This window comes from Lissotriton vulgaris, chromosome 4_1 (assembly GCF_964263255.1).
Source record: "Lissotriton vulgaris chromosome 4_1, aLisVul1.2, whole genome shotgun sequence".
NCBI lineage: Eukaryota > Metazoa > Chordata > Amphibia > Caudata > Salamandridae > Lissotriton > Lissotriton vulgaris.
Window position 1 is genome coordinate 1,260,474,527 of NC_141691.1, and position 27,314 is coordinate 1,260,501,840.

General features: G+C 46.0%; 1 protein-coding gene across 4 annotated transcripts in view; it reads right to left on the reverse strand.

Moving 5' to 3' along the window:
- Window positions 1-27,314, reverse strand: part of LOC147723117 (cytochrome P450 2J2-like) — a 500,182-nt gene that overhangs the window by 217,377 nt on the left and 255,491 nt on the right. For all 4 annotated transcript variants that reach the window (XM_086965465.1, XM_086965463.1, XM_086965462.1 and 1 more), the window contains exon 5: window positions 25,714-25,890. In XM_086965465.1, the coding sequence (XP_086821591.1) occupies window positions 25,714-25,890 (177 nt within the window). The remainder of the gene's footprint in view (window positions 1-25,713; window positions 25,891-27,314) is intronic.

A 27,314-nucleotide genomic window follows, 5' to 3' on the forward strand; every position in this document is an offset into this window, starting at 1 on the left:
TACATTCACCCCAGTAGAGAGATCTGGGCCTAAATCCATAGTTTTTTGCTCCCCATGCCATTCCAGTTTGAACCCAGCCAAATGCAAATCAGACTTGACCCTGCACCCATTGGGAACAGTCCAGCCCGAACTTCCAGGTCAGGTCCTACCTGGACTAGAAACAAGCATCCTAGGACCGGTTCCAGGGTTTCACATCTCATCTGCTACAATAGCTTGTTATGTTATGTTATTGGGTGTTTTATAGAGCGCTCAGCTACTCAGGCAGAGTGTCCCGGCGCTTGACTCCAGTGGCATGGAGAGCACGTGACCCACGTTTGGGTATACCCATCCCACTCGGGGTGACAAATGCAAAAATCCCAATTGATTGACAGAATGCAGAACAATATCATACATTCACCCCAGTACAGAGATCTGGGCCTAAATCCATTGTTTATATGGTCTAAACTTGGGTGACATGGCGAGCTAAAGAATAATGAATTTAACCAGATCTCTTGACTGGGGGTGAATGTTTTGATTTATTCTGCATTCCATCCATCAATTGTGTGTCTCTTCCTTTATCTGCAGCAGCATGGGGGCCATCTTCTCACAGGATTGGTTCTACTACAGAGTCCCACAAAGGCTTACACCAACAGCCTGCTACTGAATCTAGGACCTGCTGACATGAGGGGATATGTTAACAAGATATGGATATCTTCTCAGGAGAGTAAAATGTGTCATGTCATATAGTAATAAGTTTGAATTACAATGATCATATCAACTTTTCGATTTTCTTGAACGTATCACCAGACATTTGCCCAATCTTCATAACAGAAAATTGCATCTAATATCTGGAAACTTTATTGAGGATGGAGATTTTGACAACCCCTTCAAGGAGGCTGAAAGATTTGCAAGTGAGAGCTCGCTTAAAGGCTTATTAGATTTTTTTTTCATTTATTTATTTTCGTTTTGGGGTACAAGTAGCATATTAGAAAAGCAGAAACCTCTTTAATGGATGGTTAAGTTTAATACATTACACTTGATTTTCATCCTGAACAAAAAAGCCTATCGACAAGTCATCACGCTTCATAACATCCTGAAATTGTTCATCAGTTGTCCTGCCAGGAGGCCCTCAGCAGACTTACATTTTCTTTGGCATTATGGCTATGGAGGCATTGCACCCCTACTGGTGCTCGATTCTGCAGCATCCGTCAATAAGTAATGTCTCAGGTGTCCCAAATGTCTCTGGTTTTTGTCAGATAAGGCTGTAGTTCCCCATCTTTGACTGCATATTACACCACACTGGGGGCATATTATCAAGGGGGTTAAACACCAAGAAAGCGGAGATAATTTTATCTCCCTATTACATAGCTGTCGCTAACAACAGTTAGCGACAGCTAGTAGGAGATAGCGACCATCTTGGGCCCGCTTTGTATGTCAGTGATATTTATCACTAATGACATGCAAAGTGGGCATGCCAAGATGTTAGCGACTGGAAACAGTCGCTAACATCGCTATCTCCTATTACCAACTATTGGAGATATTCGCGCTAAGCGCGAATATCTCCAAAAGCTAACACCTGCCCCTGAGCAGTTCTCAGCCATGTTATCCAATTGTAGGTGGATAACATGGCTAAGAGCATGAATATCGCTGACTTTTTAGCGATATTCATGCATTTCGGCCGATTTTTATAATTTAGGAGATAAACCTTGATAATAGCAAGGTTCCTAAGCGATAAAAATTGCCGCAGGTCGGCGATAAAAATATCGCCGCTAAACCAACATAGCGATAATTATCGCTAGTTGTTGGTAATATGCCCCTAGGTCCTTCACCCAATCTGCACTTTTAGGCGATCTGCCTCTGCCCCAGCACAATTCCACTCGCAACTTCGCCAGCTGCAGTGCTAGTGCCGTAAACTTTCTATGGTGTTTGGGGATATTCTGCACCCTCCCCAGCAATGCTGAAATGGTTCTGGTTCTAGGCTGTCTTTTATCATGATATTTAGCTTAATAAAAATTTTGTTACAGAATTTTTTATTGTTTGACACTCCTATAATACATGGAAATACCCCACCTCTGGTGTGTTACATCTCTGGCACCGGTTCTCAATCATGAGTCCCCCATCTCTGCATACTCAACGGAGTGTGGTATACCCTGTATAGTAAGTTAAAATGCACTAGACAGTGTCTACCATTCGCTGACACACTCTGTGTGTTTGCGAGCAACTTTAGGCCCAAATTTCGTCTTTCAAGTTTAGGCCCAATTTTATAGACCATTTATCTCAAACCCTAGTTTGACTGTTTGTTCTAGGTATCTCCTGCATTACTGGTCAGTACACCAAAGATAGCCAAAGATAAAAATCCAGAGGTGAGAACCTCAGATATTATTAGTGTCAAAAATGTCCATTCTTCTTGTTCTGTGGGGTGCCCCAGGTATCGATCCTTATGTCATCATTGAGCTAGAGCTCATCAGCACACTTCTGTTGGCTCAATCCTATTTCAGACTCCAAGCAGTGTGAATCAAGCTTCCGTCTCATTCCTACTCTTGACCACCATTCCGGCAGATATCTCTGTTTTGGGCAGGCCATTCAAATAATACTTAAGAGGGATCCCACCTCAAGATGACATCACATTTGCACTTCAACAGGCCAGAGTATTTTGGAAATGTAATGTGTTCAAACATTCTATATGCAGAGTATCTAATAACCTAATCCTATTTTGCTTGGAGGAAAAGTATACAAATGATTTATTATTTGCAATCAGACCAGGATTTATTCAACACACATTGAAACTCATTCAGAATTGGGATTTGTTTCTATATTTAGGTACATAAAAGACCCTCAAAGGCTTCACTTTTCACAGCTTCAGTAACATCTACTCTGACACAATATACACACTCACTGGCCTCATTATTCACAAGTTTTGGGCCCCTATGAACACTATTCTGGAGGCACGTGTTTGTTGCTCAACAGCTGATAGATGCATGGTGTCTAACCCTCTGACCACCAGAGAGGGGGGCTAAGATTGGTTCTACTACAGAGTACCTAGAATTAGATAAAGACCTGCTTGGACAGTTCTGTCACATTCACATGTATTCCTGTTGAGTGTGCTATGACATATTCTTATGTCTGTTAATTATTAGAGATGGTCTTACTTCTAGGCAATCCTTGCATTGAACTTGTAAAATGATTGTTATTACCCCTAGCAAGCATAGAACTCAGAGCCACTGCTGCATCAACATCCCATACTGTCAGCATAGATCCATACATATAATTCGGTACCAGGGATATAGAGCTGCCTTATACAGCAATCTTAAGAGCATTACCTGAACTGGTACTAAGTGCCATTGTGAAGTAGCTCATGCAGAAAACTGATAAAAAAAATACAATTGATATCCAATATTGCAATTATATTTCCCTTCTACAGTGGGTAATGTTAGTTCCAGGCCTGGCACCCAGTTCCATATTTCATTGTAACTGTGACTTAAAACAATGCTAACCACTGTCAGGGTTCTCCTTCTTCATGGATAGTTTTTCCTGTTGACATATTTGTTGGGACCTGCCCTTGATTGATTCCACCACAGGGTCTTGTCATGAACAAATGCTGTACGAGGATACTGCGGCTCCACATTAACAAGTTGAAGGAGGCCATAGAAGAACAGTGAAGTAGCCAAGCCCCTGAACCCTGTGATGGGGAATCAAAGGCAGACCCATGCACATTTCAACAGGAAGGCCTTTCCACAAGGAGGGAGTACCCCTTACAGTGGTTAGGATTGTTTTAAGTTATGGTATCAGCATGCCCTATATGGAGCTTCTTAATATGTTTTAAAATATGTTTTATCAAACCGACTGTAACTTTTTCACTTTGATGAAAGACCAGAGAAAGACTTGCTACTACAGTAGTGAGGTCCAAGGTACATCTTTCGAATAACAATCCCAATGCTATATGTTTCTTTGTGTGTGGGATTCAATATGTTTGTCCCGAAGAAGGTGGGGACCTACTAGTCCAGACCATCGAAACGCGTCAACATAATTCACAAAACTAAATCTGCAGAAGCAGCAGTCTATATAGATGATGATGTAATCACCACACAAAGTGCTTTGACACCCTAGGTCTAACAGATCAGTTGTCAATATTGATAATTGTGTCTGTTTTATGTTTCTCCCTTATTGTTATTTTGTTGACAAGAGACTTTTTATTGATATGCGTTGCGCCGTATTATGAAAACCAATTAAGGATTTTTTAAACTATTACGAAGGGATTTCTATTGTAACTGCATTTGAACAATTTGTGATATAGATGTAATAATTTATCTGAATTTGGGGGGAACACCTTATTATGTACATTTTGAAATCTCACTATACTGTTGTGGTACTGAATTGGGCCCTTAAGTGATTGAGTGATGTCTGTGAGTCAGATGTGTGACTGTTTCATTTATGTTAGGGGGACCTAAGGTCCAGCTTTGGTATTGAGCCCTGTCCCTGGCTTTGTGGGGATAACTCTCTATTTGTATACCTAAAAATCATAAAAGTACACACATGAAAAATACAGTAATAAAAAGAGAGAAAAACTCTCTACGTAAGAGCAAATATATCCTCAAAAACAAATAAAAATTACAACACAACTGCAAAATGAGGAAAACACATACACCAACAATGTATGAAACAATAATTAGCTCTTTGGGAGCATTACAAAATGTGAGACAATACATCAAGGTAATTAAAATTTGAAGAGCACATAATCAATCAATCAATCAATCATAATACTTATATAGCGCGCTACTCACCCAGAAGGGTCTCAAGGCGCTTGGGGGAAGGGGGCCGCTACTGCTCGAACAGCCACATAAATGAACTAATCGCCAATGTAATATACCAGATAAAAAGTGTGACAAAGAAAAACACACATTGTAGGACTGTAAGAGTTGTAGGAACAGGAACGCAGGTCTCACATTTCTGAAGTTCAAGGGTCAAAGCAGCAGGCAGCTGTACTGGTGGTGTAAACTATTAAATCTAGGGCAAATCATTTCGATATGTAAGCTGTCAGGAGTAAAGATGTTATCGCAGATGCATACTTGAGGCTCCCATACTTTTGTCCAGCCCGCTTGGAGAACATCAACTGATAAAACAGATTTAACCTAAAATAGGTCAGCAACATACCCAGGTTCAAAGAAGATTCCATCCCACTTACTGATTTGACCATGAGGAATTGGTACAATGAGCGATTAGACTGAGCAGAGGCTTCTCGCTCCGCTGCCACCCTGGAGGAAAAAGCCTGCTTCAGCCAGGCCATGTCCCCTTTCACTATGCAGTCGGGATCTGATAAAAGTTCTGGTCTGCCCAGTTCAGTAATATTTCTTCTAATGAATGACAGCCATGGAATACAAGAAGCGGTCCAGGTTCATACAATCCCACACTATGAGTATGTTCTGTAATAGCTCATCCTTCAACCAGAGGAATAACCATAAAAGCAGGAGGCTTAGGCAAATAAAATCATAATTATTCCTCGACTCCATTTCTTCATGAACAATCTCACTGGGGGGGGGGGGGGAGGGGGGCGGGGGGGGGGGGGGGCGTGGCCTGCCATGCTGCAAAATGGCTGCTCTGTGAGTGAGCTCCGCCGGCCGTATAATTATCCTGCTTTTTTCTGCCATTTGGGGAGCTAATGCTGTGTAACATATTCATCCACTGACAGCCGAATCCGTGTGTCCTACGTCCCTGAACTCTGCTCCAGAGCCCAGCTTGGAGCCTGGCTGGAGGAGAACCGGTTACGCACACTCACCCTGCTGCTGCGCGGGCGGGCGGACCTTGCAATCAAGCCTGCAGCGCCCGGTGTGGTGTGGGACTTGGCTAAAGCGGCTGCAGAGAGAACTCTTCTGCTCTGGGGTCCTGGAGCTGGGATTCGATCCTGCCACATACTTGTGTTTTGCGTGCCTGGGGGATTGGATCCATGCTTCCCATGCACCGACGGTGAGGTGCTGCGGCGGAGTGGCGATGCAGCGTAGGTGCGCCTAGTGACGCTATCTTGTAGCCCGATTGGGCATGAAACCAGCCTGCTGGAGTTTGGGGGTGCACATTGGTTCAGCGCCCAGGCTCTGGATATCCATGATTGGAAGAAGCTACCTCTGCCCTGAGTAGGTCCATAGCAGGTACTGGATTAAAACCTGCCCTGACTCACGCACCATTTTGCGCCTGTGGACTTGGGGAATGCAGCGGTGGCCATTTTGTCACGTGAGGCCTGGTGGTGGGCTGCCTTGCCGTTCTGCCGAGTGTGTGAGGATTTCACTGTGGGGATGCTTCCTGAGCATTACCCTGGTGCTGCTGTGACCTGGACAGATAAGCGATCCAACAGGGTGCAAGGTCTATATGAGGAGTGTGTCGGAACCTGCAGGTGCGCCCCTTTCTAGCTTCCTTGTAGGTGGACCGCTTGGCTGGCCTTACAGGCTGTGGCTGTGAGTTACCCTCCATGGACTTGGGATTTGCCTGTGGGTGAGCTGAGGGAGTGAGTGGACTGTGGATGTGTTGCTTGTGCCGTGATCTGGTGGTGGGCCCTGCAGTAGAGATTGGTGATGTCTACACGAGACATGGGGAAGTAGGACGCTAAGCAGCCGAAGCTAACCTTTGACCAGCAGAGGACCACTAGACTTATTGAGTCCGACTCTGAGGCCGGTGGGGAGCATCCTGCGGAGCCGCAGACAGAGGATCGCAGTGAGGACTTACGCACATTGATGCTTGAAATGAGGTCCAGTCTGCGTAACATTGACATCAAGCTCGAACCGCTCCCTACCCAGCTGGATGCCGTTAAAACCCAGGTGGGAACCCATGAGACCAGACTTGATACACTTGAAAATAAAGCCTCCGGCTTTCATGAGTTCCAAGTGGAAACGAAGGAACAACTTCTGTAGATGTAGTGTTGGGGTTAATCCACGCCAAAAACAAGGATTTGGAGGCGAGGTCACGCTGCAACAACCTGCACATCACGGGCATACCAGAAACCACGGCTACTGGCAAGATGGAGACTTTCGAGGCTGACCTACTTCGGGAGCTCTTTGATACTCACCTCTCTGCAGTTTTCACGGTCGAGAGGGCGCACTGTGCTTTGAGCCCTAAACCACCAGTTGGGGCCCCACCCAGACCCATCGGGGCCAGGATTCTTAACTACCAAGACTGTGACCTGATTCTTCGTCTGGCACAAGAGAAGGGGAAGATCACGCACAAGGGCAATCAAATCTCCTTCTACCCAGACTTTACACCTGCGGTGCAGGTGGCGAGGCAAGACTTCCTGCCTGCCAAAAGACTTCTGTTACAGGTCCAAATCTCCTACTTGTTGCTATACTCAAAGTCACGTATGATGGTTCTACACACTTCTTCACAGATGCCAAATCCGCCCTCAAATTTGCTAAGCACTTAGGTGGTAAGAAGTCTAACCAAGGTTCCAAGATGTCAGATTCAGCTGAGGCCCAACCCAGTGTCAATGATTGACAGTTCTCCTGTTGTACTACACCCTATGACCTGGCTGTTCTGCATTGAGCTCGACGATGTACGACTTATGAGTGTTCCTCACTTTGTTGATTCCTGTTTGATACCCTAAAGATGTGTTCCTATTTTTCTCTCTCACGGTTTAATCCCCCCTGGCCGGGCTTGTTTGGTTCACTTCAGCGGAGGCCTGCGTGGGGGTTTTGGTGGGTCGTTTGGCATGCCTGAAGGGGTTGTGGCACATCAGATCGAACTGCAATGTACGTACTGTTTTGGCCTTTATCATGCTATCACAATATGTGGACAGTTTATATGTGCTTTTTTTAATGCCATCGGCTTAGCTCTCTGCAGCATCTTGGCCACCCTGCCTTGACAGAGGAGTATGCCGGCGGCCCTGCACCCCTATGGGAGAACTCCCTTTTGCCAATAGGTTCTTCATGTTACCACAACCCAATCGGGGAGTTGGAGTTGGTGGGGGGTTGGGGGCAGGGTCTGTTGTTACGTTTTTAGCCAGTATGACACTTTGCTGCTTGATTGCCTGCACCCAGATCATTACAATTGTGCTGTACAGCCCTTACCCCACTGCTTTCTTGCAATGTCTGTAGTCAGAAATCACGCCACCAGTTTGAACTTTTTAACGTGGAACATCCGAGGATTGAATGATGGTAGAAAATCCAGGCTTGTGAATGCCTACCTGCGGCAGCATAATATAGACATGTGTGTGCTGCAGGAGACATATCTAAATGTCAAACCCTCCCCCCGGCTGCGGCATAGCCGATGGGGCCAAGTGTACTCTTCCATATACTCCAACTACTCCCGCTGGGTTGCTGTGCTGATCAGGCGGGGTTTGGACTAGAGGGAAAGGGAACTCCAAAAGGACCCGGAGGGTAGATTCATTGTCATAACGGGCACATTGGGAGGGACCCCTATTGTGATAGTTGCGTTGTATGGCCCTAATTTGAACTCCCCTAGCTTTTTTCAGGACATTAAGGCTAGAGTTAAATCGACCGGCTGCTACTCTATTATCTGGGGGGGGATTTTAATGCAATTTTGGTTAACGACCTGGACAGGAGGGGAGCTTTCCGGACAACACATCCTTCGGCTAGTGTGGCTTAAACACTATACTTTCAGATGGTGACTTGGTAGACTTTTGACGGTGTAGACACCCAACGCTACGGGAGGGCACCTGCATTTCTGAGCATCATGGCGCCTGGTAAAGGTTAGACTTCTGGTTGGTGTCGCGGGATGTTGCCACCTGGACCAAGGAGGTGTCCCATCTACCCAGATCCCTGTAGGATCACGCCCCATAACTTCTGCAATTAATATTTCCCGAGTCCCCCCTGCGTCTGTTCTCATGGCAGTTACCACCGCATGCGCTAGTGGATGAGGCATTTAAGGAAGAAATTAGAGCAGACATTACGTACTATTTCACCCTCAATTCCGGTTCGGTAGACATGGATGCCTCTCTTTGGGAGGCATTCAAGGTGGTTATTTGAGGTCAATGTATTGCTCGCGAAGCTGGGATGGTAAAGGCTATTCGGGGCACGTTTGCTTCCCTAGAGACCCAAATCAGGGGACTAGAAACGCAATATTACTCCTCCAACGATACCAGCATTCTGGCCCTTTTAAAGGCCAAATTGCATGACTTTGAGGAGGAAGCGCAGCGTGAGGTTAAGTTCTTGGGAAAATACGCTGAGGAGCAGACATATGGAGAAGGTTACAGGCCGGGCAGGACGTTCGCGACGATTATTCGTCCCCGTGATCCACTGCTTACATTCCTGAATTGAAAAGCACACGTGGTGCTTTTATCAGAGGCCAGGCAGGCATTTGAGAAAAATTCATTTTACTCTAGGCTCTACACCGCTACTCAAGAAACATGCCCGGAAGGCATGCAGTCTTTCTTCAATTCACTCGAGCTACTCTGGTTCAGTCAAAGGCATAAAGATTATTTAGATTTCCCGTTCACTGCAGAGGATGTTTCTCAGGTAATAAAAAGTGTGTCCTTGGACAAAGCTCCCGGGTCTCATAGTCTAACCACCGCCTTTTATAATACTTACGTGAAAGAACTGGCACCGCATCTGATTGCGTTATATGAGGAAGCGCAGACTACAGGTATCTTACCGCCCACCATGCGCGAAGCAATAATAATCACCTTATTAAAACCCGGGAAGCCTGAAACTGAATTGGACTCGTATAGACCGTTGTCATTAATAAATGTGGAAGTTAAAATCTTGGCCAAGTTAATCGCTAACAGGTTACAACCCCTACTACCCTTGATCGCTTGTCCCGATCAATCAGTCAACTTCCCACAACCTCGGGACTGTTTTCTCGGTGCTACACCATCTCCATTCAGACGTGCAGGCAGCTGCATTTTTTCTTGATGCTACCAAAGCGTTTGATACGCCCGAATTGCCGTATTTGTTCGCCATTGTGGGCCACATGGGATTTAGCCCGCTGTTGATCTATTTGTTATTTACTCAGCCAATGGCTCGGATTCGAGTGAATGGCCTCATGTCGGAGCCTTTCTCTATTTAGCGGGGCACGAGGAAAGGATGCCCCTTATCCCCTCTGCTCTTCACAATTGCGATGGAGCCACTTGCGGCGCGCATAAGACAGCACCACACGGCCAAAGAGATTGGGTTTAGCACCAGAAGTCTCCTCATTTCTTTATATGCTGACAACGTCACATTGTACATTATCCGTGGTGAACTTGGACCCCCTCCTTAGGGAATTTATCAGATTTGGTGGCCGCTCTGGCGTTTCCATTAACTGGGCTCAGTCAATTATTTTTCCATGGACGGATACCAGCTTCCCTCTAAAATGGACGGACGACTCAGTTATGTATCTGGGCGTATGGATTAGCAGAAACTTACGAGAGGTGTGGAACTTAAACTATGGTCATGCCATTACCTGGCTAGAGGAGAAGGTCACTTTGTGGGTTAGGCTCCCGCTTTTCCTGGCGGGGAAAATAGATCTAGCCAAAATGGTAGTAGTGCAGAAATTTCTTTGTTTATTCGCCAACATCCTGACTCCTCTCACACTCGCCTTTTTTAAAACCCTCAAGGGCTGGGCGGGCAGGCAGGCTCGGGTATCCTGGGTTTGCTGATGCTTCCACTGTGTCAGGGTGGAATGGGAGCCCCGGATATGCAACTGTCTGCCAGGTATGCCCAGGCCCAGTTTCTTCATCACTGGGTTCATCCGACTCCTTTCCAACCCCATGTGGCCGTGGAGACTGATGCAGCTGCGCCTGTCCCCCTCCGTGTGGCTCTCTATCAACCCTACCACCATCCCAGAGACGGCATAGACACTCTAGAGACCCTACTCTCGGAGTGGAATGAACTGCGGAAGCGAACGGGCGCTCCCATATTATATGCCCCATCTATACCACTAGCGCACAATCCTATGCTACCCAACATAGGAGACAGTATCACAAAGGCTATGGCACAAAAGTTAAACCTGCACACCTTCGCTGACCCATACCCCAGGAATGCATTTCGACTGCCCCCGGTCGCAGAAGAGGGCCGAGCAGTGTCATTTGCTGAATTGTGTCTCTATTATAAACTTCAGGCTGCCTGTGGCTCTTTACATGAAAGTTTTCCAGACCCCCCGCCATCCTTGCCGGCATTAGAAAATTTGTTGAGTTCACCTGCACCCTGTAAACTCATCACACGGCTCTACACACAAATGCAAATGGCGGCGCCGCTATTAAAGCCAAGGGCATTTCAAGCATGGAACGCTGAACTCCCCGTCCTGCTCACTGAGGCCCAGTGGTTGTATTGCTGCCGCCAGCTCACTGAATTATCCCCAATTATAAACTTTGCCTATTCCACTTTAAGTTCCTCCACTGCTTTTACAGGATACCTATAGGTCTGCACTGTATGGGGTTAAGGGACAATGATGGTTGTTGGCGCTGTGGACTCTCTGCAACGTTTCTTCACATGGCATGGGACTGCCCACATCTGACACTTTTTGGTCCACAGTGTGTACAATGATTTACCAGATCATCTGCGTGCCTGTGACTCCCACTCCTTTACTAGGTCTTTTGAGCTATGTAAAAGATACACCCGTCAAGGTTCGTAAACTGCATGCAATGCTACTCCTCTTTGCCAAACGACAAATAGCTGTGCATTGGGGGAGGAAGAGGGTGTCATCCATCATGGAATGGATTAGGGACGTTTTGTACGGACACCCCCAGCTGACCACGTTTTGGGAATTAATGCATCCTACTTCCAGACCCAGAGACATTTGGGAACCATTCCTCGATTGGGCCCAGGAGAGACAAGGGACGGATGGGAACACATAGATCGATGCGGGGTTGGTGGTATGGTAAGGGTGGGGTGTTGTTGTCTCTATTTGCAGTAGATTTTCCTGTTTTGAACACTATGTGAGACGTTGTACTGGATCTATAACCATGCTATCACACGTTCTCTTCATGTTTGGACTTGCAATGTGGTGATCCCTTACATATTTCTGTTTTTTTATCAGTGGGTTGGGCACAAACGATATAACGTTTTGTTGCATAGATGGTGCAGCTTTGTCTCCGATCATGTATTGATTGTATGCTGGCTAGTTGTTCATTGTGTTCCTTTTTGTTTTTTAATGCCAATTAAAAGAATTTTTACTGGGTGTGTCTTATGGGATGTTTTAAAAGACCTCTTAAGAAAATGTTTCCATCTATCTGTATGGAAACTATGGGCACGTAACCCCAGATGTCACACCCAAAACTGACTGCAGGGATATATTTGACCTTATCAACTTTGAGTGTAGCCTCAAAATGTGTGTAGCCTAATCATCTAGAGAAAGTGCTGTTAGCAGCCGTTTTGAACATCATAACATTTTGTGGAGCAGTGGTTGCCAGTGGTTGCCAAGTAAAATGGAAATCTAATAGGAAACCCATATAAAAATTCTCCACCCTGCCGACAGGTTGACCCTTCACCACAATTTGTTTGGAGCTGGTGTTTCTGGGTCATACAAAATAACATGGGACTTGGAGTAATTTGTAGAGCGGGCGAGGCCCTCCCTGAAAATGACAAAAAGGTCATGGGGGTGCTGTAGGCTCTTAGCAGTGCATGCTATTAAGACTGCGTTGTCTGCGAATAAAAGTGTAGGTAATGAATGACAGATCGTGCTCTGCACATCCGTTCCAAATTCAGTTACGGCTGATTCCAGGCCATTGCTGTAAAGGATGAAGAGAAAGGGGGCCAGGCTACATCCCTGGCACACCCCTCTCTTCAAACTAAAATGTTGAGTACATTTCCCTTTGGGGACCAAGACCGCTTGACCCCCACAGACTCTAGCGCTGCCCAGAGCCTGGCTCTGTTAACCCTATTAAAGGCCAAGCTGAGATCGATGAAGGCCAAGTGGACTGCCCCTCCTTCGCCCTTGTGTTTTTAGAAATCAACATATAGAGATTCAGATCTTTTTTAACAGTTCCCAGACCTGAACCCATACTGGATCTCATATAGAACATTGTTATCTTTTGCCCATAAAATGAGGTGGTCTAAAAGCCCCAACCTATAATTTTAACTTCTCTGTCCACAAGGTAACTAGGCTGATGACAGGCAGGATCCATTCAATCCCCCTTTTAATATATGGGTACGATCATGGGATGGCTCCAAATGGTTGGTAGCTAGCTTTGACTGCCTGTATTAAGGTGTTGAGTAACCCTGGGCGAAGCACTACGCCACTCTCGCGGAGTTTGCGAAGTTTGCGCAACTTCGCACTACGCGAGGTGCACGTAGCACAGTGCGAACACGCGTAGTGCATTTTTTGCTTGTTCGCGGTCCTGAACGTAATGTTCGTGACCACGAGCAAGCAAAATGACATCCCGGCGAGATTCTCAACGCGGGGAGGTAAGGTTTCTCATTGTGAGTGGTTGCGCATGCTCGCAACCGCTCTTAATGAGAAACTACCAGTTTGCGTTGAGAAAGCTGCCGCTCGAGTAATAAGCTACTTGAGCAGCAGAAAACTACAGCTCGCACTGTGCAAGATGCCGTTTTCAATGATTGCACAGTGCCGGATGCTTGTCCGCACTGTGAAATCATTGAAAACGCATCTTGCACAGTGCGAACATGCTACTACGCAGCTCTCGTAGTGCTACGTGAAGTTCGCGTAGTGCGAAGTGCACTTCGCGTAGCTTCGCCACCCTTAGTGTTGAGCCTCTATGGGGGTCCCACAGATTGACTGCTGATTTGAACAAGTCCTCTTTTACCACATCTGGACCAGGGGTCTTGCCATCTGAAAGGGACATGATGGCTTTCCTAACTTCCTCCCACTGAAAGGTGGGTCGTTAAACATCATGACCATGATGGTGTACGTCCTCACCCTTCTCAAAATCATAAATGCCCATGAAGTGATCGAGCATTGCCTGTGGGGTGATGGTTAGGGTCTGCACTGTCATCTGCTCTGAACAGAACAAAAGGTGGTTCACTACCCTCCAGAATGCTGTACTTTCCCAGGTGGCCCAGGTCTCCAATAAATTGTCCCATAACTCCTTTTTTAGATGCCTCTTCCCTTCATTGCATGCCAAATGAAATAGTGCCCTGGCAATCCTCACCTCTTCACGGTTATGGGGTTGCCTTTGCAGAGATACCATAAGCAATCTGTGGCCATGTCTTATTGAACCACTTAGATGGAACTTCTGTATGCACAGCGCTAGGCAAGGTAAGGGATGCCTTAATATACCTTGTGAGGCTGCAGAAAGCTGCAAGAATGTTGGCATCAGAAACTTCCTCATCAAGATAGACAACAAGATCTGATTGGCAGGAGTATAACAGGTATTGATTAAAGTCAGCTGGGGCTATCTTGCCGATACAAAATGTAATCAATTATTGAGCTGAAGCCTGCCCCCCCCCCAAAAAAAAAAATCCCATTATTAAGCAGATCCCCTTGAGGGCAATGTTTGAAATGTGCTTGGTACTCAGAACAACTTAAAAGCCTCCGCTCACAATGTAAGACCTTGGAGCGTAAATGGAGACAAGGCTATTCTCCTTCACGCAAAGTCATATATAAATAAGCCTTGAAAAAGTACCACAACAGTTGTAAAACTGCTAAAGCAGATTACACTAAAAAAACAGTGACTGATGCACAAAACTGCCCAAAGGTGCTATTCTCCGTTGTTAAAAAATTGACTGGTGCTAATTCTACCCCTCCTCCTCCAGCACTTGATGCCACCCAGTGTCAGTCCTTAGCAGATTACTTTATAAATAAAGTTGATCTTATCTACGACCATTTTACTACACTTCCAGGTACTACTTCCATTGCCCCTGATATGGTCCAGGAATCGGAAAATACCACCACTGATGCAGTAATCACTACCTGGCAGCCTTTAGATGCCACTTCCTTTGTCTCCTGTTTAAATAGTGTGTGATCGGGCTCCCCACAGGACGCTCTCCCGGCCAAAATACTAAAACAATTAGATCCCCTCACTCACCCCACCATTATCAAATTACTTAACGCTTCTCTGAGTGAGGCCCATGTCCCCCAACCTTGGTAACACGCCATGGTTGTACCTTTACTGAAAAAACTGGGTGCAGATCCTTCCAACCCTGCCAATTTTCGCCCTTTATCTTTGTTGCCAATCTTCTCGAAGATACTGGAGAGACATATAAATTCCCAGCTTTCTAAACTGGTCGAAAACACTGCTTTTCTCCATCCTTCTCAGTCGGGCTTTCGGCCTAGGCACTCAACTGAGACAGCCCTCCTGGGGGAAACACCATGGCGCTCATCCTGCTGGATTTGAGCGCAGCCTTCGACACCGTGTCGCATTCCATCCTCATTGACTCTCTGAAATCTCTTGGTGTGGCAGGCCAGGCCTTGGCCTGGCTGGTGTCTTTCCTTAACGACCGAAGCTTTCAAGTGTTTTCTTCTAAAGCAGTTTCCGCCATCTGCCCATCTACCCACGGCGTCCCCCAGGGCTCAATCCTTAGCCCTTTATTATTTAACATTTATGTTAAACCCTTGGCAACCATAGTTGAACAGGCTGGGTTAACCCTGTTTTCCTACGCAGATGACACCCAGATTGTCTTCTCCTTATCAGGGAGAGACGAGAACAATATATCCGCACTCAAGTCGGGCCTCACTCTTGTGGCCGATTGGATGCGGAGAAACTGCCTCAAGCTGAATGGGGAGAAGACCGAGGGGGTCATTCTGGGACGGAACAAACATCTATGGGGTCCCCGCCATTGGCCCACCGAACTGGGAAATGCGCCTACACCATCTACTGCAGTTCGTAACCTGGGTGTCATTATTGACGACAGGCTAACTATGAGGCAACAGGCTACTAAGGTTGCAGCCATTTGCTTCTCAACACTGCGGTGGCTTTATAAGATTCTGTGGATGCTCCCCCTCTCCTCCCGCAGAACCGTAGTCCAGGCACTTGTAACATCACGCCTGGACTATGGCAACATTCTCTACTTGGGCGCAGATAAAGCCACCATACATGTGCTGCAGGTTGTGCAAAATGCGGCTGCGCGCCTGCTAAAGAACGTCCCTAGACGCACTTCAGCCACTGCCGCCTTGCGTGACCTTCATTGGTTGAGCATCCCTGAACGTGTTAAATTCAAGGCACTCTGTTACATGTTCAAGGCCAAGCAGGGCAGCGCCCCAGCATATATTCAAGGGCTGGTAAAACCCTACAGACCCCTGCGCTCACTAAGGTCATCGGACACTGGTAACTTCACAGTGCCAAGATGGAAGCTGACAAAAATGGGAGGCCGCTCCTTTTCTACTCTGGGTCCTAAATACTGGAACTCCCTCCCATTGGCATTAAAATCAGAGACCAACTTACTCCGCTTCCGTAAGGCTCTGAAGACTCTGCTTTTTACTAAGCGTGACCAATAGTCGGCTGTGGCCTCAAGTCAAGGTGATACACCCTCCTTCTTCTACAGTCTATCCCTGGCGCCGGGAAACCCATTGTGGGTAGCTGTGCGCGATATAAGCTTAAATAAATAAAATAAAATAAAGTATGTACCATAAAGTGCATCAACATTAACCCCCATACAAATAACAGTTTGCATAGGGGTACAAATTAACCCCTTGGACGCTGATGATGGCACTGCTCTGTCATCAGCTGCGGGTGCACTGTGCTGATGACGGAGCGGTTCCGTCATGGCCCGCTCGGCGCGCCTGCGCAGTGCGAATTCCGCGTCTGCGCTGGACGTTCTATTGAGCGGGGCGGGCCATGACGGAACCACTCCGTCATGAGCACAGCTCAACCGAGGCTGGTGACGGAGCGGTTCCGTCACCAGCATGCGGCCGCCGCGCGGCCGCCCCGCCCCTTTAGCACTGCGGCGGAATAGCCGCCGCAGTGAAGGGGTTAAAATCGTCCATCAGCATCGATACAGTGACTCTGGAAGAGCTAGAGATAAAGGGCCAGATGTAGGAAGCCTATTACCGATCGGTAACGGCCGAAAACACCGAATTTCGGCCGTTACCGACCGGTATTAGGCTTTTCAGATGTAGGAGGCCACATTTCAGGATTCAGTAATTTACTGAATCGGTAATTTAGGAAATGGGTAAATTACCGAATTCTTAAAATATCGATTCGGTAAATTACCGAATCTGTAATGTAGGGAGCACTCAAGTGAGTGCTTCTTACATTTACGGATTTGTTATTTACCACCAACTATTAGTTGGTGGTAAATAACGAATTCCTTTTAAAAAGCAATATTTAGCTTTTTATTCAGTGCCATGTGGCAGACATACATGCCCTCAGGGCATGTATGTGTGCCACATGTGCACCCATGCACTATTCAGGGGTGCAACAGGGTGTCAATGTGACACCTTGCCACCCTTGAAAGGGTTCCTCCTATTACCGATTCGGTAAATACCGATTCGGTACTTACTGAATCAGTATCTACCGAATCAGTAATTGCCATTCATTCCTATGGGCCTCCAGGCCCATAGGAATTAATGGGAATTACTGAATTGGTATTAACCGATTTGGTAAATACTGAATCGTAAATATCAATTCTTAATAACCAAATCTTACCGGTAATTTTTACAGAAAAATTATCTACATCCCATTTACCTATTCTTAAATACCGAATCGGTAAAATTTGGTATTTAAGAATAGGTAAATTGAGTTTACCTACATCTGACCCAAAATCATTAGAACATTCCCAATGTCGAGAGCCACATCATGCTCCCGCATAGCTGAAATTGAGTTGTGGACATTTACAACCAAAACCCTTTACAGGTTCAACAAAATCAGAAGAGTACCCAAGATGCGAGGTGAATTTGATACAACCCCCTTCATTTTACAGCTTAGGCTCAATTTTATACAAATAGAAAACCCCCGTTTAACTCTACCCTAAGTGGAGGGCGTAGCGTTGGAAACAAACCTGGCATAACCTTCCAAAAACAGAATCCCCACAGCATCCCAGGTCTCTTGTAAACTGATTATATCAAAAGAATTTAGTAGGTTAATACATTCTTCGTTGTCTAATTTGCCTTGAAGTCCAGCGATAGTTCAACTAACCTTTCGAGAACAAGAAATGCTTGGATGGTTATGCATGACAGGATTATCAGGGTCGGGAGTGAGTCAATATTAAATATCTAACTCACTTAAAGATTCAAAGCAATTCCATAGTGATAAACTGGCTCGGGCCTTCTCCTGCTGAGGTAGGTGGCTAACACCTACCCCATGGGCAAAATTCAGTTGTCCCATCCCACCCCACATCACCAACCCGAGGTCTGTTGGTTTATAAGTGAAACCCGAGGGGAACAGAGCAATTTTGCTTCCAGAGGCGGAACCAGGGGAAATCTTAGTTAAGATACAGCCTACCTAGCTTGGACTGCAAAAATGAATTTCAAGACAATCACCATCAAGCGTTTTGTTAGAGTAGCCAATCCAAGCCACTCTCTAGGGCATGATGATAAAAGCATTATCAAAGTTTACCCTACTAGACAGCTAGGGCCTGATTACGAGTTCGGCAGTGGGGTGGCGGTCATGGACCGCCACATCAGTTGTCCGTCTGCCGCATTACGAGTGAGGCGGTTGGACCGTGAGGGGACTGCCGCAACTGCCAGGGATTGCGATCCCTGGTGGTGGTGCAGCCCTCCTGAGGCTGCATTATGCTTGGCAGTGCCGAAGCATAATACGTGTTTCCTCCCCGCCTAAATTTTCACAGCGGTGAGCCCACCATGAAAAGTGAGGATGGGAGGAAATAAAGGGGGCAGGTACCCTTTTGCCTCTGGGCCTGGGGATACATGCAGTGGGGCACAAGTTGTGCACAGCTGTGCGCATGCACCCTCTGTTCCTGCACAGCATGGACTTCACAGTCCATGCTGTGCAAGAATGGCCCTTGACATTTCCATTGCAGAGCCTTTTTTAAATTCAAATGCCTTCAAATTGCTTAGCCATGCCCACAGGGCTTTACATAAAACTGGCCCCACAATTCTCCAAGGGAAGATCGAATTTTATGTGCCCAATAGGAACCTACGCTCATGTCAATCAGCCTTGGCTAAAACCAAACGCATCTACAAAGCTCCTTTTCCTATCTTGCAGCAAAAAGGTGGAATGAGCTCCCTACTGACCTAAGACATACCACAAACTACATCCAGTTTCGAAAAAAAATTGAAAACCCACCTCTTCCCCAATCCTTAACTCCTCAGCACACGCCTTCAGTAGTCCTTTTGGTACATAGCGCCGTGATATCCCTAGGGATGAGTGTCGCGCTCTATAAAAAACGCAATTAAATAAATAAATAAAGGCACCGCCTTGGGAACGCCTAAGGACCGCCCGCCAGACTACAAAAATACTTGTAACCTGGCCGGCAGTGAGCTTTTGCGGTGTGGGAGCGGAGCTGCCTGCTCCTGCACCACCAAAGTCGTAATCAGGCTCCTAGTGTGTTAATTTTTTTTTGAGCTGCTGGTAGCGCTCAGAGTCTTCCTGCTTAAGGGGAGCAACATTGGCCATGACCAAACCTAGGATGCAGGGGGGAAGATTGATAACAACATCACAGAGTGACATCCCCACAGAGGCCTTTAAGAATTTGGGACCCCCCCGTCTTATGTTTTTCTCATGGTTGATAAGAAATGGAAGGGGTACACCGACCAGTAGAGCCAGAGGCCCTTCATACCTGGGGACCAAGCTGTGGGGTGGGTCCTGGCTGAGGAATCATTTGTGGGGCCAACCACCTTAACCTAAATCGCCCTTTCCCTGCTTGCGAAGGGAAAGGCCCACTAGAATGAGCATGTATGGGCACATTACAGTTAGCAGTAGTAATATCGGGTAGCGTGCCAGGTTTGATAAGAAGGTTGTCCAGAAGTACCTGAGTTGCGTCCAAAGAGTCTCCCAGTTTGCCCATAGACTGTTCCACCTTGGAGATACGAAGTGCCAGCTCATCGAAAGCTACAGAGATACGCCGTTCTAATATCTGAAAAGAATTAAGGTGTAAGCTGGGTGCTACATCTGGATTTGATTCCAAGTGTGAGGTCCCCTTTTTTGTAGGAACACTTGTTCCTGATAGGCTGTCTCTAATTCTTCGTAAACCTGAGTTATGGCTCGGGCCATACCCTACAGGGGATTTTCAGTTGGGCTCATTGTGGACCTTGCAAATTACCAGCTTCCAAGGATGTAGGCCTGCTGAAAACCCTAACATCCCTGGATTCCTCCATTGTCAAGCAGAGATGGATGTGCGGCTCGTAACAGGAATCTGGGGAGAGCCAGGGAAATGGAGAGAGAAATATTGGACTCCAGCTCACTCTTAGATGGAAAAGTCAAAAGATGGCACTTGTGCAACCTTGATGCTACCCAGAAAGTTTACCCTCACCAGTTCAAAATCAGAGAAGGGCAGGGGAGTATAACAAACAAACCAGAGGGAAGAGATAACCAGAGGTAAAGAATGAATGAATGAAACGGTTCTTATATTGAGCAAACTTAGCCCAATGGGCGTCAAGGCGCCTAGAAAAGAGAAAAGCTTTCTGGTTTGGGCAGCAGAGGTTGCCGTGTTGAGGCTCAGGACAGTCAGGAATCGAGCCATAAGCCCCAGGAAGCTGCCACAAAAACACTGGCAAGATAGAATACAAGAGGTTTACATAGCAAAAAAGAGGTAGCAACGAAAAGGGGACTAGGAGTTAGGAAGGGGCAGGATCATTGGAAACTAAGAGCAAAAATACCACAAATGTGAGGTTCAGATACAAGTGTGAACTGGTACGTAAACAGAGGCAGCTAATTCAATTCAAAACACGTTACCAGGCGAAGACGCTGAGCCTGAATGGTCTTAAATGCAAGTCTGCCACTGTTGGCTTGGATGAGACCTTAACACCATGAAGTGAATATATGATTTCCATGCAATTAGCGGTCTAGTGTTTGTGATCTCACGAGTTTCAAATGACCTGTCTCCCGCTGTTTCCACTGGCATGCTATACTTCCTGCTTCTGTCCTGAATCCACACACAACACATAGCCACTGTTCCCAGGGGCACTAGTAATACAGAAGTTTACGATGCCTATCAGCTCAAGACCAGCCTGCCGTTCTCTTTTTTTAATGTATATCCTGAAATATCAAATTCATTATTCCTAAAATTGAACAGATATTATTGTGCTTGTCGCTGCCTTATTTCTAACCCACACATAAAGATCCCGCAATCCACAGTTACTCTCTGACGCCCTTTTTTGGGTTATGAATGGTAAATTTCAATGGCTATTTAAAAAAAAAAATATTTAACCGTTTTATAAAATCTCATGTAAATACATACAATGCAAAGACATACAGATAGATCAAAATGGTATGCTATTTCTGATCGACTGAAAGCTCAGCATTAAATAAGGAAATGCGTAGGACAGGTAGTGCAATCCAATGTTATTTCAGCTACAAATGGAAAGGAGGGCATTTAAATATCTTCTGAAAAAAATAGGTCTTTGGGCCTTCTATCTACCGGAAGTGAATTCCAGACAGCAGCTGCTGTTGTACAGAAGGTCTGCTTCTGCAGGGGGGGCCTTAGGCATGTGCAAGATGTGCACCTGCATAGGGCCTCCAAACCCCAGGGGCCACCACACCAATATATATCCTTAATATAATAATCCTCTGAGGATGGATACATATTTGGCGGGGATTTGGCGGCCTCCTGCTCTGTTCCACTTCCAAACACCCTGACCCCCCCCCCCCATCTTCACAGGCCTCCGCGCTCCGCCCCGCCCGGACCCCCTCTTCCGGGGCCCCCTACCTACGCTCCCTGCCCAGGGCCACCATGAGCCTAGAGCCGCCCCTGTCCTCATCCCACACTTCTTACTTGCTCCATATTACACACGAGCCTCCTGCTAACCACCCTTACCGAACCCAAGGAAGGGCTGAGAAAAAGGGAGCTGTTTTCATGAGGAATATTTCTTTTCTACTGCATGTCGCCGCAGGCCTTTCGTACTGATTTTAGTCACCATAACAGGGGCGGCCTTAGGCATGTGCAAGCTGTGCACCTGCACAGGGCCACCAAACCCCAGGGGCCACCACGCCAATATATATCCTTAATATAATAATCCTCTGAGGATGGATACATATTTGCGTGGGGCCCCTGGCAGGGATTTGGCAGCCTCCGGTTCTGTTCCACTTCCAAACACCCTGACCATCACCCCCCCCCCCCTCTTCACTGGCCTCCGCGCTCCGCCCCGGCCAGACTCCCTCTTCCGGGGGCCCCTACCTACGCTTCCTGCCCAGGGCCACCATGAACCTAGAGCCGCCCCTGGCTTCTGAGCTAAAGCAGTCCTGAATCTTGGTACTTTTAGGTACAGCAAGTTTTTGCTTCTGAGTCTTCTTTGTCCACCAAAGTTAGAGAGTAGATTAGAAAGACAGAAAGGCTTGTTGATTTGCCATTGAAGCATGAGTAATATTTGAATCGGATGGCTTAGTTCACAAAGCCGTGATTCCGACTATAAACTCTTGAGGACTTGGGATATGATCAAACTTTCTTGTTGCGGGCAGCAGCCCAGCTGTGGAACGCAAGTTAGTCTTCAGTGACATAATTACCTGTTGGGACACCCATGCAGGAATGGTATTGCCCAAGCCAATCTGGAGATAATATAATCATGGGTAGCTGATCTTAGGTGTGCAGGCCAAGCAATGTTTTAATTGTTTAACTTTTTGAGAGAGAGCAGGTGACAGTTTCCAGCTTTCACTGTTTTGTTTAGGTGACGGAGCAGTGAGAGAAATTGAGAGTAAGGCCCACAAATTGCAGACGAGCAGGAAGGAGTGGAGTATTTGCCTTTGCGTTTATCAAGTAAAGAAATGTGGGAATTTTTATTGTATTATATGAAGTAAAATGGAATTTGGGGGTATATTTACAAGGGAATGGTGAAGCGTGGCGTTAAGCAAATATTGTTAACGCCACGCTCCGCCATTCTGAAAAAACAGGGATGCGCCGTATTCACAAGAATGCAGCACACCCCTGCATTTCCCCTAGTGCTGGCAATCTAGTTGCTTATTGCCAACGCAGGCACCGTGCAAGGGTGACGGCGTTGGGAGGAAGGATTGTTTAGGTGCAGGAAGGTGTCCGGAAAAATCCAGAATGGCGAATTGTGACTCCCATGAGTGCTGCACTGAGCAGCACATATATAAGTTGCAAAATGTCATTTTTAAATGATTGTTTATGTGCAGGAAGGGCCTCATTCCTAAACATGGGCAATCATTCATGGCAATTTGATGTTTCTATGAGTGCAGTACAATGCAGCAACCAGAGAAGCAGCAAAAACTAGGAGAAATTAAGCATTTCTCCTTTTTCGGGATATTAGGACCAGTTTTCCCAGCTCTTAATTTTGGAGCTGCCTCCTATTTACACCACCATTGTAACTAGGGAGCAGTGTCAAAATCAATGGGTTAGGCGGAACGCCCACCGCAACACCCATTGCACGTCCCTTTCACGCAAAGTGGAGAGTGAAAGAGGGCCTTATTAACATGGCACCGTTAAGCCACATTAAGTGGATTACCTCTGCCTTGTACAGAAGGCGAAGGGTTTATCGTCGTAGGAACGTAATGAAGTGATAGGAGCTTGTGAATATGCCCCTTATTTTCCTGAGATTTGAGCATAAAACATTTGTCAACCATCCACCTTTGGAGCTTGGGTACATCAATACGCAGAGTGCAGATACATTTTACTGTAGTAATATATATAATCTTAGGCCTGACTTCCTCTAACCTACTCGCTAATTCCTTTGATATCAGTATTCAACGATTTGTCATAGGGAAACAAATTACACTCCTTCAGGGTTGAGCTAACTCTTCCTCTTAATTCACTTAAACTCTACTATTGTGAGTATGTATTTTTCAAAATTAATATTTTTCTTTGTAGGGCCTCTAATGAACAAAAGTCTGTTATTGTAAAGTTATAGCATCACAACGTTTATGTATAGCACGTAGGACATTTCTTTCTCTTGCGTTTCATCACACATATTTTGTTTATTTTCATAAAAGAGATGTGTTTCTCAAGGAAAAGAAAAGATAATCTTCAATGCAACTGTTTCCACACTTCACACACATAGTAGCCTCTGGCGTATATATATATATATATTTTGCTTTTATCATGACAAAAGTCATATCTTGTCATACATTTATTTGGTAATAAAATCAAGTACTGCATAATTCTCCTTGGTAATAGACCAAAATATCAAATCATATTGTGACGTATTTCTCTGTGTAATGGGTTAAGTAAACTGTAATTTCCCTTGGAAGTGTATCAGATACAGCCAACTCGTGCTTCACCCCTTGATTGACTTGTGGGCCAGGGGCTTTTCTAAAGGCTTAGAACATGAAGGTCCTTTTTTGCTTGTTATTCCCAGTAATGCTTGTTATTCCCAGTAATGCTTTTAATGATCCAGGGGACATCCGGTCTCATGAAAAATGCAAGGTTAGCACCCATCTCTGTAGTCCTTGTTCCAAGTATCTTCCGATTGATTATTTTTGGAGGGGTTTTATGGAGAAGTTGCTCATAACCATAGTATCCCTTCAAATGGAGGTTTTGTAGGGAATTTGAAAGTTTTAAATAGCAAATTTTATTTTCTGTTCTGAATAAAGAACTATGACTTGTTTTTCCCACATACAATCTGTCAGGTGCTCCAATGATCTTTCTCTAGTCTTCCCCAAGACTGTGTAGTGATATATACGCATTCGCCATAGCCTGTGATGACTTTTAGTGTATGTTTCACTCCAGGCTTAGCTTTATGGTTGGGGACACCCACTTCCCGACTCAGTAGTATGTCACCACCTCCCAGCTCTCTCCTCATTGCCCTACGGTTGGGAGAAGAGATATCCCAAAAATCACAAGACTGTGGATCAGATAACTCATCAAGCATTCATTAGCCTAGCAACTACTACTGTGATACATGCAAGGTTCAGGGAGAACTGTCAGCTCATAAGTCTACTCCACCCACCAAGGGGTGAAGTGGTGCCAGGTTCTATGGTCCTAGGAAGCAGGACCCCACCAAAGCCCACCTTTCGGCAACACTGACTCAGGTAGCTATTTAAGCTCTGAGTTTCAGAATGCCCCAGTGGATGGAAGGGTTGTAGGGAGGGACTGTGCGGAAGGAGATCTGTGGTGAGGACAAGGTATGGGATAATAACAGGTCAACCCTAAAAGCCATTGTACTCTTGTTGCCTAGCCAATACCTGATATTTTTTAATTTTTTTATTTTACAGAGTGATATATAGCGCAACTTGACCCAAGGGTATCGGGTTTCAGAGCGCTTTACACAGGAACCAGTTGCATTACATGAGGACACATTAATTTTTGTTAGGCATAGGGAAATTAAGTGATTTGCCCAGAATCACAGGATGGTGAGCGTCCTTGCCGAAATGCGAACTCGGTTCCCCAGCTTCGATGTCGACCACCCTAGCCGTTAGGCCAACTCCTCTCCCCAAGATAGCAAGATGCAAGGTTTTGGTGATACAAGATTTCAGGAGCTTAAACTGTTTTAAGTCTACATCAATTGACAGAGCTCAACGTCTCTCCAGTCACTATACTCCTTATGACAATAGAATTCATCACTAAAGGTAAGAAGATCTGCTTTCAAAACTCCTTCAGGACATTGCTAATCGGTACACGTTCTGCCCAATGCAGGCAATTCTTCCAAGCAGTGTCTAATTTAATATGATGTCACACATAGGCAAATGCATTTATGTCAATTCAGTTCCCTAGGTCATTAGGGTTCCCTGCGCAATGTTTTCGTTTCAAAACAAATGAGTTTGTTATTCAGTTCATGCTAGTAATGCCCATTCACGCTTTGCACAAACCAGAAAAAAAGGACACACAAAAATGCTTTGCAAAATGTTATACTGACCTCCAACAACTCAGCCAAATAGTAGTCAATGAGGTCTTGCGGTTCATCAGATGTCCAGTTTTCACGATGAATTGCAATTTCCTCTCTGACAAAATCGGCAACTTGTCTATACTCCTTGAATACATTCTTGTGGGGTCCTGGAAGGTGGCGCATTAACCATGGTAAGGAATCATACAGCTACGTGGACAGAGAGCAAAGCAAAGCATGTTAGGAAAAACATAAAACAGAACTCTATTCCTTGCTTGGTACAAAGAAAGGGCGCTCACAACTTGCGACTATGAAATGATGGTTTTATGCATTGTATATTAACACAGTACATTTATGTCCATTCACCATTTTGTACAGCAAGACATACTGTCATTTACCAGAGTCATGAACTATATGAACTGAAGTAATTGTATGAATTAAGAAAACATAATTATTTCTGCTCCTGCCCATGAAATGTCTGTGATGTAGAAGCAGTAAAAACGAACATGTACATTTTGTAAAACTAATCCAAAGAGCTAATGGATAGTTAGACTTAACACATTGATGTGAAACTATGCTGAATAGTGTCTAGTAACAGAAATAATATTCCTGGCACGGTGGTACATACTGGGGCAACCATGAAGGGTACAGTGAGGAGTAATTCCAATGGGTGCAGCGAGGCTAGGAGAAAAGTAGTAGCAGCTGGCAGGGAATGGCGGTGGAGCGGCCGTGCTGGTGGGGGAGGAAAAAAAAAAAGAACACTTACCTTTTCGCCAGCCGCCCCCTCTCCTCCGTCTTGTTAAGCTTCCTTCTTCTTGCAGTCCCGCAGCAGGAAGCACCCGGCTCCCCTAAGGGCCGGACTGGCCGTGGAAGGCACCGGGTGTTTCCCCGGGTGGCCGCCATGGTGGGGGCCGGTTTTGGGCCCCTGGAGGGCCGTTTTTGTTACTGGGGGCCAGCAATATCGCCCCCTTTAACAAAATCGTCTGAAACCGGCCGTAACAAACAACTCTGCCGCACTCCCCCTTCCCCTCTGAGGGGGCCGGTCGAGCAGTAAGCCAAGGCCGGTTTCGGTTCCCAGTCCGGCCCTGGCTCCCCTGAGCCAATCACAACTCTGCAGTGCAGCGTTATGATTGGTCTGAGTGCCCAAGTTTGGTGCTCCGAAGGGGACAGGGAGGCTTTGCATGTTCTTCACCAGGCTGTGTAATGCAGCCTAGTGAGTAACATTTAGGAAGTGTGTAAACTCCTCCTCCTTTTGTGCCATCAGCCCAGCCCTAACCCAGCCCCTCAGCTACAAAAAATAAAATGATAATAACAACGTAATTATAATTTTATTTTTGCTTCTCTAAGAGCAGTGGGGAGGCGCTCCTCCGCCTTAGGACAGGAGTCATCCTTGGAGAAAAGTGTGGCTGAATGCCATACCTAAAGTCGCTCAGACCAGAAGAAGGTTGTGCTCTGTAGAATGTTGACTGGGGGCATGGTTCTCAACCATACCCTTCACCCCAGAGCTTGCTGAGCAACACCAATGTCTTTGGCTGTACACAGGTAAATCTAGAAGAGTTTGCAGCTAGAAAAACTGCCACCTGTAAGTAACGTTTTTTATCAGGTCATGTTGTGGTCACAACAATATTGTTGGA